We start from the raw sequence: 13,474 nt of genomic DNA, 5'->3' as shown, positions 1-13,474 counted from the left end.
AAAAGTGGACAAAATCAAAACATGTAAAATAGTACAACTTTTTGCCCATAGAATGTTATAAATCCAGACATGGACCAAACTTTCATACACCTACTATTATGAAAAAATATGTATTGTATATGTATATTTATGCATGTATGTATATATGTACAGATGTATATATGTGTGTATATGTTAGTATAGATATGCATGTATGGTGTTTATCTTTTCTGTCAACAAGGTGAAACATGGTTTCATGTGAACTTTCTAAGATGGCAAGTTGATATTTTCTTCACGGTCAAGCATTTCCACAATTAAAGGTGAGTTCAGGTTGTGTACACTTTGATTGTTTAAGATGTGGATGGCACCTGCAATGAAAACAAAAGCACATAAGATATAATAGAGAAAAGCGTATGTCAGATCAGGAATCTATAAATCAATAACCTTTTACATTTATAATTACTAATCATCATCATCACCATCATCATCGTTTAACGTTTGCTTTCCATGCTAGCATGGGTTGGACGATTTGACTGAGGACTGGTGGACCAGGAGGCGACACCAAGCTCCAATCTGATTTGGCAAAGTTTCTACAGCTGGATGCCCTTTCTAACGCCAACCACTCCGAGAGTGTAGTGGGTGCTTTTACGTGCCACCGGCACGAAGGTCAGTCAGGTGGTACTGGCAACGGCCATGCTCAAAATGGTGTATTTTATGTGCCACCTGCACGAGAGCCAGTCCAGCGGCACTGGCAACGATCTCGCTCAAAAGTCTTTACACATACCATCACGATTTTGTTTTCGCTTGCCCCAACAAGTCTTCGCAAGCCAAGTTTTGTAACAGTAATAATAATGGCTTCAAATTATGGCATACAGCTAGCAATTTTAGGGGAAGGGGTAAATCAATTACATTACAGATACTTATATTATCGACCTTTGAAAGGATGACAGGCAAAGCTGACCATGGTAACATTTGAACTCAGAACATAAAGCCATAAGAAATGTTGGTAAACATTTTTGCAGTAACAACAAGAGAAGTTATTGCTATGCAGTCCTGGGTAGATTTGACAAAGCCTAACATTAGACCTTTAGCATTTAACCAGCCATATTCAACCAACATAATTGTCCTGTTTTATGTTCAAACTGGTCAGATTTGGCCTATCACACCTACCCAACTATGACATCCTGAAAATAAACAGTCAAGTCACTGAAATCTGAAAGCGACAAGATAAAGCCTGAGTAATGTGAATAAACAAGCTTTACATTTGGCAGAATAATCTGAATGCCAAAGGGTTACTAACACTAGTTTCTTATATTGGCACAAGGTCATAATTTTGAATGAGTTAAGTAAAAAGCAGTAGACTTAAAAAACACTTTATGACTACGTACAGATATGAACAATCGACATTGTAAGAATGAAACTAAATTCTGTAAGCTGCATGCATATATATAGTTACAGCAATGTTTGTACATGTTTACCTCATGCAACTCACAGCTTTTGTTTTTTTGTTTTTTATTTCTCTTTACAATGCTCTAACCCACTTGCTCATGTAGTGTGACTAAATGTGAATCCATGAGGTTGAGAAGCAAACTTCTCCACTGCAGAGCCATGCTTGCACCTACACACACACACATTTGTTGCTTTGTCTCAACACAGTCTTTATTCCTAAAATATTGGGTTGGTGCATAATTCATGTTTTGTTTTTTTTTCAACAAAAACAATAACAATATTTAACAAAAACAATTTTAAATGACGGTCTGACCATCTGCCAAGCAAATGGGAAGCAGTAATTGAAGTAGATGGTGAATATGATCTGGAATAATCATTTAAAGATGTTTTTGTTATATGTTGTTATTGCTTTTGTTGAATAAAATTTATTGAAAAAAAAAGCCGCAATAATTATGCACCAACCCAATAGGCTTCAAATTTTGGCACAAGGCCAGCAGTTTTGGAGAAGGTGCCAAGTTGATTAAATCAACCCCAGTGCTCAACTGGTACTTATTTCATCGACCCTGAAAGGATGAAAACCAAAGTCGACCCTGGTGGTATTTGAACTCAGAACATACTCAATATAGCACACCATTTCAACATACTTATTCCTTCAGCAGCAAACACATTTACATATCAAATTGTTACCGGTGTCATTTACAGAACTGTGGCCATGCTGGAACAATGCTGTCGAGGATTTTAGCCAATCATTATCGATCAGAACCATTGCAGACCTACCAAAAAATGGCTGATGTTGATGTGGTTGATATTCAGCTAAAATATCAGTGTCTGCTACAAAAAGAGATGTGTGTGTGGTGGGTAGGGGATATGAAGTGCTTAACATGGGATCTAAGCAATGGTGTCTTAACCCTTTAGCATTTAAATCAGCCATATCTGACCCAAATACTCTTTCTTGTGTTCAGATCAGACAGATCTGGCCTCTCACATGTATCCTACAATATCATTCTAAAATTACACATCATCATAATTTAACACCTGCTTTCCATGCTGGCATGGGTTAGACAGCTTGACTGGAACTAGTAAACCAGAGTTACACCAGGTTCCAGTCTTAATTTAGCTTGGGTTTTATAGTTAGATGCCCTTCCTAGCACCAACCACTCCAAGAGTGTAGAGGGTGCCTTTTATGTGTCAGTGGTATGGATGGCATATCATGTCACCAGCACTGGCCACAACTACGATTTCACTTGGCTTGACAAGCCTTCTCAAGCACAGCAAATCGCCAAAGGTTACAATCATTTGACATCGCCTCCATGAGGCCCCACTTTCAGAGATCATGCTTCACCATCTTGTCCCATGTCTTCCTAGGTCTACCTCTTCCACAGATCCTCTCCATAGTTAGTGATCGTAAAGCCAAGAGATACTCTTTACTCTCTCTTTTACTTGTTTCAGTCATTTGACTGCGGCCATGCTGGAGCACCACCTTTAGTCAAGCAAATCGACCTTAGGACTTATTCTTTGTAAGCCTAGTACTTATTATATCAGTCTCTTTTTCCCGAACTGCTATGTTACGGGGACATAAACACACCAGCATTAGTTGTCAAGCGATGTTAGGGGGACAAACACAGACACAAACATATATACACGCATACATATATACGATGGGCTTCTTTCAGCTTCCATCTACTACATCCACTCACAAGGCTTTGGTCAGCCCGAAGCTATAGTGGAAGACACTTGCCCACGGTGCCACACAGTGGAACTGAACCCGGAACCATGTGGTTGGTAAGCAAGCTACTTACCACACAGCCACTCCTGCGCCTATAGTGAATGATTAACTCAAAACAATATGAGTAAGTCAGCATTATACTTGATAAAGTAATTTGAATGCTAAAGAGTATGAAATCACTGGGCAGTTGCCCCGCTTTCAGGGTGGGGGAGACAAATACTAATCGATGTCTGTCGTTGTGTATGATAAACTCCAGTACACTGCTTTAGCTGGTAGCTTAGAAAGGCTATCAAAATGATCATGGGTCTAAACAGGGATGACAGGAGGAAGGGAGAGGGTTGAGTGAGTATATACTTAGTTCAAAGGAACAGAGTCTAAAGTAGAAGTGATGACAGAGAAAAAGAGAGAGAGAAAAGAAAGAACACTGTGTGAATGAGTGGTTGTGCTGTAGTCAGTAGGTTAGTAGGATTTTGCCAATCTGTTAGGTGGGCTTCAGTTGGACATGGCCTGAAGAGGTTTAGGTAGTAGTAGCAGCTTTCTGAAGGAAATAGTCTCATGTGGGGAAAATGCTCTGGTTCATTCAGTTCAGAGTTTTGTAATTGGAAGGAAAATTTTGTTGTTCATAAAGAGTAGTACAATTATGAACTGCTCATAATACAGTCAGCAGCTTTATTATATATCATTATTACTCTTATATTCAATTTAAGGACTCATTCATGAAGTAATCCAATGATGAGGAAGATTATAGAAGAGGATAAATAAATAACTGAATGTGAAAATAGAAGCTGCAAAGCCACGAAAATGGAGAGATATGTATAAAAAGAAAAACAACAACAAAAATAAAAAAAGATATATAGAAAGAGAGTAACTTACTCTGCAAACTCAATGATCGAAGTGAAGTTAATTTCAAAAGGGTTTTTGGAAAGACATTAGGATCATGCTCATGATTTAAACGTGAATATTTCCTCAACAAATCAAGCAATGGACCTTGCAACTCTTCTACACGTTCTGGTTCATTCAAATCACAGCGATCTAAAACGACAACAATAATATTAGTTATAAATATAATTATAGAAATAAATAATAGTAGCTATAATCAGTACTGAATGGTTAAAAGCAGTAGAGTGGTGAACAAAGAGCCATGTTGTATTTAGTTACATTACTTTACATTCTTTCAGTTCAAATTCCACTAGGGCGAACTTTGAAGGGGTGAAAAGCAAAATCAACCTTTGCAGAATTTGAAGTCCAAATGCAGGGGAACCAAAACTAAATGTTATAAGGTTTAGCATGCTACTAATTTTTAAATGTTAATATAAATAATTTCTAGGGCAGTGAGCTGGCAGAATCATTAGCAAGCCCACCAGGTGAAATGCTAAGAGGCATTTCATCTGCCTTTACATTCTGAGTTCAAATTCCACCAAGGTCGACTTAATCTTTTATCCTTTTGGGGTTGTTAAAATAAGTACCAGTCAAGTACTGGGGTCAATGCAATCAACTTATCACCTCCCCCAAAACTTACTGGCATTGTATAAAAATTTGAAACCAGTATTAACACTTTCTAAGATAGGTACAAGGCCACAAGTTTTATGGGAGTGTGACTCCCAGTACATCACTAGTACTTATTTAGATTATACCTAGACAGATGAAAGTCAGCCTTGTTAGGATTTTAACTCAAAATATAATGTAATGTGACTAAATCAAAGCATTTTGTCTAACAATTTTGCTACATCACTGTCTGAATAATAATGATTTTAAATTTTGGCACAAGGCCAGCAATTTCAGGGGAAGGAGCACATCAATAACATCAACTCCAGTGCTCAGCTGGTACTTATTTTATTGGCCCCAGAAGGGTCAATTAATCAGCAAATTTATAACAATGATAATAATGGCGATCTTAATGCGGATTTTTTTTTTTAACTTTGCTAAAACTTTATAAAAGAAAAATATTGTCACTTGAATGGACCTCTACACAAATGCCTGGCATATTTTACCAAACCAGTAGAAATATAAGGTAAAGTTAATCTCAACAGGCATTCAGTTTGCAGCTGTTGTCACCATCTTCATAATCATCACTCACTATTTGACTAGTCATCATTCTTCAAGGCCAGAATAGATTACATATTGTATATAAGTTGTATACTAACTAGTTAATGAGAATCACAAGCAGTCAAGTTGGTTGGATGCAGTTTGCTGGCCAGAATTGTCTCCCACTGATAGTGAGCTGTGTTCATGGCCAAAAAACAGTTAAAAGCACCAATAAACCTGTCAACTTCTACGTAAATAATCACCATATGCTAGAAAAGTTTACCACTCAAAGTAGATGGAGCACTGTATAATAAATGTGTTTCACTGACTTTAGTGTTGAACTCAAACCTTAGAGCTCAACACAATTCTTGAACAATTGAGTCTGTTTACAAGGATGATAACTGCCATGATTCTACCACAGAACCCAAATATTATTCACTTTGCATCATTATCTGGACTGGCCCTTGCTCACTCAAACTGTCACCATTCTCACGCTTCACTGATTATCCAAGAATATTTATAACAATAATTAATCCTACCACTATTTTCTTTTCCTAGCCAAACAGACCAGAGAAATAGTATATTTCTATATAACAGAATTCTGTGACATAAACACTCTAGAGACTAATCATATGAATTTCATCCATTGCCCAGTATAACACCAACACCTGGCCCTTGGATATCTTTAGCAAAGTCTATTCATTTGAGTCAAGCCTCTGGTCTAAAGAAAACTTCCTATTTTCTCACCAATCTCAGAGACCCTCAAAAGGATCATAGAAATGCTTGCTCCTTTTCTAACAAAGCATTTAAAAAAGAACTCACATAATATACAAGTGTAGACAACTCTTCCGTTGGCCAATATCCAGTAGCTTTCAACTTTCCACCACATAAACAGCCCCCACCCCCGGCACACACAAAAAGGTACAATATTCGTACAAGTTAAGGTAGTTCTACTGTTTAACTAAATGGAGAGAGAGAGAGAGAGAGAGACAGAGAGAGAAAGAGAGAGAGAGAGAGAGAGAAAGAGAGAGAGAGAGAGAGAGAAAGAAACTGACACATAATAGAAGAGCACTTACCACCACTGACCAAAACCACATATGTCAATGTGGCCAGCTCTCTGTCATCAAGACCTAAATCTTTAAAATCTGCAGCAAATTTGAAGATGCTATTAGTGATTGTACTGAACCCCATTTCATTGAAATCCTCTCTAGTTAGATAATCATCGCCTTCAAAAGCTATCACGTCTCGGTCCGCATCGTATCGATGTGACATACGTAAATACTGGAAAATAAATGCAAACTTCATTTAAAAATCACATTGGCACAAATAAGCAAAAATAACAAAATGATAGGGAAAAAGTCTGTATGAGTTGCAGGCGTGGCTGTATGGTAAGAAGCTTGCTTCCCAACTACATGGTTCCACGTTCAGTCCCACTGTGTGGCACTTTAGGTGAGTATTTTCTTCCATAACCTTAGGTTGACTTCTACTATAGTCTTGTGAGTGGATTTGGTAGATGGACACTGAAAGAAGCCCATCATATACATGTGTGTGTGTGTGTTTGTGGTTTGTGTGTGTTGTCACTTGACAACTGGTGTTGGTTTGTTTAAATCCCTGTAACTTAGCAGTTCAGCAAAAGCGACTGACAGGCTTTTTGGCGTGCAATCACTGCTCATTCTACGACCCAATGTGTTAATGGTTGGAGACAAAAGAAAACACCTGCCATTTGTAGAGAGTGATCCATCTCAATTTCTACCTAACTAGTTTGCTAATCCCGTTGCTGAAATTTGTTTTTAATCATGTAAGATATTTTCAATGCCAGTTAACTATTGGTTTTGACAATGTTGAATGCACAGGTCATTAATCTGTGGCTCACATAGCTAATGACTTTAAACTGTGCACAACTTCTGTTAAACCTATTGGTTCACTTCCTCAAAAGGCATACTGTACCCCAATAATACATATTAGTTTTTCAACAAAATGAACAAAAATAAAAAATGAATAAAATGATGGGATACCTTTTAGAGAAAAACAATGACAACAGAAAAAGTGAGAAACTTTTTTTTAGACACAAAGCAAATACCAATTTAATAACAACAAAAACAATAATAATAACAATGAAAATAATTACCATTATTTCTAGGCAAGCAGATTTGGTAAGAGTGACACGATCTTTGATGTTTAAATCTTTGAATCCTGGTACTCTCTTGGAGAACTCAATAATCTTCAAAGCTGCTTCATTGGAAAAATCTATTATACTTTCCACTTTATTATTGAAAAGTTTCTAAAAAGAGAAATGAATAGACATACACTTTAAGATAAGAAGTTGCATGTTGGGTTTGCATGCTTTAATTGTTTTGTTACCATGTTCCTGTTAAAACACATTTTGATAATGGAGAATTTGGTAAAATAACTGTCATTATTAAGCTGATGCTTGGAACATAAATTAACATGAGATTTTACTGGAAGGTTTTAATTTAGATCACTTTAAAATAAGAAGTTTGTAACATAGAATCAGGGGCAGTCTCATGCAGGTTGGTATCAAAAGGGTTAAATGCCAATAAAGATATTTAATTTAGCATTTAAACCAACCATATCTGGCCAAAATATTCTGTTTTATATTCAGCCTCTTACACCAACCCTACTATGTTATTCTAAAAATCAAGTTACCTCATCAAAATCTCAAAGTTACAATGTGAATGAATAAGCATTACATTTGAGAGAATTATGTGATGCTAAGGGGTTGAATGTTTAAAATAGATTCAAGGAAACCGACAAGTGGAGCTCTAAATTCCATCTCACATCACATTCTAACATCTTAAAAAAATGAACATACTAGAAAACATACCTCTAGATAGCCTGTAAATAAAAATTGGAATGGTCACATCTGGAATATTTTATTGACAGATCTACTTGATTAGGGTACACTGATGCTAAACAACTCTTTCATCCATTTTTCAATAGGTCTTTCAGCTACAAACATTATATCTTTTTTTTTTTTTTCTTTTCTTGAGACTTAAAAAAAAATTTTTCCTCACAAAATTTGTAAATATATTTCCTCATTTTTAAAAATGAAATTAAGTTAAACTAATAGTTCTAAACAAGAAAGAAGGAATTTAACAGTTTCTAGAAGATCTAAGCAATTAGATTCAACAGAAAAGATTATAATTCCTGAAGGTTCAAACAGGCAGCCAACATTGAAAACATTTTTTTTAAATACACAAAAGTGAAATAGATCATTTTAATGATAGAACTTGAAGTAGATAAAGTTTATAAATAATAGCATGTAGAATACTAGATTCAAAAAACCCTTTAACAGAAAAAAACTGAAGGCTACTTGTAGGACTTGAACTTATATCTTATGAGTACATGACAGAAGTGCTACCATTATACCGAAGCAAACCTTGGAATTTTCTCTATTCATTTTAGAAACTTTGTTCATACCAGTGAGAATTGTATGTTGTTTACATTATAAAAATTTTAGATTTTTTTAGAAACTTCAAGAGAAATTAAATAAATCATTTTAATGATAGAAGATAAAACTATTAATTGTAGTTTATCTACTTCGAGTTCCACTATTATAACATTTATATTTTTTATATCCCTTGAAGGCAAGTGGATTAGTGGATAGAGTATTTGGCTCATGACCATAAGGTTGTGAATTCAATTCCTGGTGGTGCATTGTGTCCTTGAACAAGACTCTTTATTTCATGATGTTCCAGTCCACTCAGCTGGCAAAAAGGAGTTGTACTTGTAATTCTAAGGGCCAGCTTTATCACTGTCACTCTGAATCTCCCTCAGAACTATGTTAAGGGTACATGTCTGTGGAGTACTCAGCCACTTGCATGTTAATTTCATGAGCAGGCTGTTCATTTAATCAGATCAATTGGGACACTCATCATCATAACCAACAGAGTGCCAATCATACTGTCATTTCTAAAAATATTCCTTCAAGAAAATGTTATTGCCAAACTAATTAAAAACAAATAATTTATTCATGCTTGTTCATAATTAAAATACAAAACTAATATTTTTGTTGTCCACAAATACCTTCAAACAATTTTAGATTTAGGCATTACAATTTTCCTAATTAACAGACTGAATGTCTTTACACAATGGTACATATACACTTAAGTACCATTTTTTTTTCTCTCCCCATTAGTTTGGTCTAGAGGAAAAGGTTGTGCCCATAGCCTTTTGCAGGCCCTCCAGAACTGGTGAGGGTGATGCTATTAACATTCCACTGTTGCAAGTCAATAAGAGAGAGAGAGAAAATTCTAGAGGGGTGATATCCTGAAGAGGGAAGGAATAGATACACTGATTAATGTATCAGCCTAGGGTTGTGTATACAAAATGTGAGTGATAAGAGGAGATGATAATGCCTGAGTAGCAGTGGCATGAGACCAGCCAGCGTTAATGAGCAATGGCTATGTACTCTTACATATCTATGACTCTGAAGTGAGTATGTGATTGATTTTGTGCCACCCAGTTGTGAAGTCTTTCTTAGAATTCAGTCTGTGAAAAGCAGCTGCATATGTTGTAAAGTAGCTGATATTAGAAAAGGCATTCAGCTGTAAAAACCATGGCACACCAGACATTGGAGTATGATGCAGTCCTTGGGGCCATTGGACCTTATTAAACTGACCAACTCATGCCAACATGGAATATAGACAGCAACCCTTTTGTTACCATATTTCCGTTGAAATAGACTGCTTTTTGTTTCTATTAATTTTGAAAATAATGAAGAAGGTAATTAAAACAACTTTGACATTATTAAGCTGATGTTTGAAACATAAATTAACGTAAAATTTTAAAGTAAGGCTTTAATTTAGCTCACTTTAAAACAAGAAGCTTGTAACATACAACCAGAGGCAATATCAGGCGAGTTGTTAAGAAAAGGATTAAATAATGATGATAATGATATAGAAACTACGGCTTGTTATAGTTGAGTACAAGTATATTTCTCAAAAGCCCAGTTTATACATGTCAACCAGCCAATTCTCCATGGCTAACAGGATGAAAGTTAGTTTACAGGGGTAAGTTTCATTTCTATAACTAAATGCTGTAAGCTTATATTTGATTGCTTGATCTGCAATAAGCAGAAGCTAAATCTCCCTCAAATTACATCTCAAAGAAAAGGAAGAACATATTGAATAGCATCATCCTAGATGCACCATGTCTGAATAAAAGCAGGCTGGTTATGACAAAAAGACCCTTGATTGTAGTTTCACTTGATCAGGGTTCACCTGGAACTAAACAAATTCTAAATGCTACAAATAGGGAATCATTCACATAGTGTATTCTCTAACAGCATCTCAGCCCTGTATTATTACATATCTAGGACACAATGTTCTTGAGTCTCATGAAATTATTTCCTTTTAATGCTAAAAAAAAAACCCCCACAAAATAAGCAAAAATTCTTCTTATAATTCAGTTGTTTGGGGTTTATTCCTTCAGAAATGCATCTGATAGAAGTCCCGACCATACATCCATCTGTTTTCTGTGCCCACTATTCATGGCAGGGTTGTGGGGAAAGAGTCCTCAGGCACTTCCTCCACAGTGTCCTACCAAAAGCAACCATCCTTAAGTGTAACCAACTGAAACTATGGATATTATCCAACCATTTCGTTCTTCATTAATAAAAAATAATTGGAAATTATGTTCTGTTTATTACAACACTCCTTAAAAAGTGACATCAAATCATACCATTTTCATTTTCAGTACAACTGTAGCACTCCAATTTGGTCAGAATACTAATGATTTAAAACTACCTAAAGACATCTTATCATTACACAAGAGTGGCACAACCTAGTTATAGGAATTTTAACTATCAAACTCACGCAGTTTGTATGTTTTTCTTGAGGTTTACTAGCATCTTCTCCCAAGCCATTCTCTGTTCCCAACTTCTGGCCATTATCTTGATGTTTGTTCTCTATTGCTGAAATCTCATTGCCTTCCACCTTCAAATAGATTTTAAAGTTTATATGAGTGAGACAGCTAGATATATAGAGAGAATGAGGTAAACAAAAGACTAAGGCATAAAATAAAGAAAATGGGACTGTATCTGGATGGAAAAACCTAAAGTCAGTTGCTTTCAGTAAACTGCTTTTGACAATATCAGACAAATGTTTATTTATATAAATATATATATTTAATTCTTTCATTCATAATTTTTCATAACATTCAAAACTGTCAAACTTTTATCAGCAAATACTTATACAAAGGGCATCAAAAATTATCATTATTGTTGTTGTTGTTACTATTACTATTATTATTATTATTATTAAGGTGGTGGGCTGGCATAATTGTCAGCATGCTGGACAAAGCGCTTAGTTGACATTTCATCCATCTTTACATTCTGAGTTCAAATTCTGCCCAAGGTCGACTTTATTTTATTGACCCTGAAAGGACAAAAGGCAAAGTACCAGTCAAGTACCAGAGTCGATGTAATCAACCCTGGCCCAAAATTTCAGGCCTTGTGGCTTTAAGTAGAAAGGATTATTATCATTATTAAAGCAGTGAGCTGGTAGAATCATTAGTGCCCAGTGGCATTTCTAGCACTCAGCTAAAATTTCACTACAGTCAAATTTGTTTTTTATCCTTTCCGGGTCAATAAAATACGTACAAATTGAGCACTGGGGTCAATGTAATCAACTTACTCCCACCTCCGAAACTGCTGGCCTTGTGCCTAATTTTGAAATCATTACTATTATTATTGTTGTTGTTATTGTTATTAAAGCTGTAAGCTGGCAGAACCATTAGCACACCAAATGAAATACTTAGTAGCAATTATTCTGACTTTATGTTCTGAGTTCCAATTCTGCCAAGGTCAACTTCGTCTTTCATCCTTTCAGGATCATTGAAATAGAAACAGTTGAGCACTGGGGTCTATGCAATTCACTAGCCTGTTCTCCCAAAACTGCCTTTATAAGAAAGGATTACTATTATTATTAAGGAAGAATCATTAGCACACCAGACAAAATACTTAATGGCATTTCTTCCAAATCTTTATGTTTTGAGTTCAAATGCTGTCAAGGTCAACTTTGCCTTTCATCCTTTCAGGGTCAATAAAGTACTAGTTAAGCCCGGAGGTTGATGTAATTGACCATTCCCTCCCCACAAAATTTCAGCCCCTGTGCCAATAGTAGAAAGGATTATTATCATCATTATTTGTTCAGCTCTCCTTGTCCCGAATTCAAATCCCACAGTTAACTCTTCATCTTTTGATTAATTCAATTAACCCCTTTCTCCAAAGTCTCAGACCTTGTACCTGTATTACAAACGATTATTTCTATAATTGTCATTGATAAGGTATTCACAAAGAACAGCTATATAAGTGTTCAAATTACATAAATAACAAAATGCTGAAATGATACATGATGTTTTCACGGAACAAAAATTTGAAGTTGTGGTATTCATTCCTTTACTAAAAACAAAATGCTCTACATTCATTTTTTCCTACTCAATATTAACAACTATAGTAACAGTGATAGTAGTAATAGTGGCATTACTAGTAGTAAGTGCGGTAGTACTGTTGTCAGTGGTAACCAGCATTAGCAAAAGTTGTCAACAAGCTTTCCTGTGTTTTACCCTTTCATTACCGTATTTATTTTGAAATGCTCTGTGTTTCTTTCAATTAATTTTAAATATAACAAAGAATTTAGTAAAATAACTTAGTTATCATTAAGCTAGTGTTAGGAGCATAAATTGTAACTAAGGTTTAGTGGAAGATTCTAATTCAAAACTTATGTAAACAAGACATTTGTACAACAGAGCCAGAAGTGATTTCAGCCGGGTTAGTATTGAAAGGGTTAATCTTGTGTAATCTTATCTGTGCAGGCTTTATTTTACTGTGAACACCTTCAATCAGTGCCAGTGTTATATAAATTTTCTGTTAGTGAGGTAAATATAGGAATTTTGATAGCTATATATGTGCATATGACTGGCAAGTGGGATGGTGTGTGTGTGTTGTTGTAGAAAGAGTTATAGCAGGAAACCAGGCTGACTGGACTATGTTAGTACAATGATATTTGGATGTAAACATTTGGTGAGATGAATATGTTTATGTGATGTTGGCCAGGAACAAACAAGTTCAGAAATAACATGTGCAACAGGCAAAAGGGAAATTGCAATGACCAGTGTGTTGGCCAGTCGGGAATTGGATGCAGAGTGTAACAGTGCAATTAAGTATCACAAGGTGAAGTTGCGATGTGGAATTCAACAGTGGGTCAGGAAGCCAGGTTCTCCAAAGCTTCCTGAATTAAGAGAGGTTTATTTTCAGCTAAGTAAACTGCGACA

The 13,474-nt window shown here is 35.6% G+C and overlaps 1 protein-coding gene across 3 annotated transcripts in view; it reads right to left on the bottom strand.

Moving 5' to 3' along the window:
* Positions 1-50: 50 nt before the first annotated feature.
* LOC106877252 (bile acid receptor) overlaps positions 51-13,474 on the bottom strand; it is a 147,084-nt gene continuing 133,660 nt past the window's right edge. For all 3 annotated transcript variants that reach the window (XM_052970111.1, XM_052970112.1, XM_052970113.1), the window contains 5 exons: positions 11,017-11,136; positions 7,308-7,460; positions 6,256-6,460; positions 4,028-4,186; positions 51-347 (listed from right to left, as the gene is read on the bottom strand). In XM_052970111.1, coding sequence (XP_052826071.1) covers positions 247-347; positions 4,028-4,186; positions 6,256-6,460; positions 7,308-7,460; positions 11,017-11,136 — 738 coding nt within the window. In that variant the 3' untranslated portion in view covers positions 51-246. The remainder of the gene's footprint in view (positions 348-4,027; positions 4,187-6,255; positions 6,461-7,307; positions 7,461-11,016; positions 11,137-13,474) is intronic.

This window comes from Octopus bimaculoides, chromosome 8, assembly GCF_001194135.2.
Source record: "Octopus bimaculoides isolate UCB-OBI-ISO-001 chromosome 8, ASM119413v2, whole genome shotgun sequence".
NCBI classification, from domain to species: Eukaryota; Metazoa; Mollusca; class Cephalopoda; order Octopoda; family Octopodidae; genus Octopus; species Octopus bimaculoides.
The sequence above is the reverse complement of the archived record's forward strand: the minus strand, read 5'-3'. Positions and strand labels throughout refer to the sequence as shown.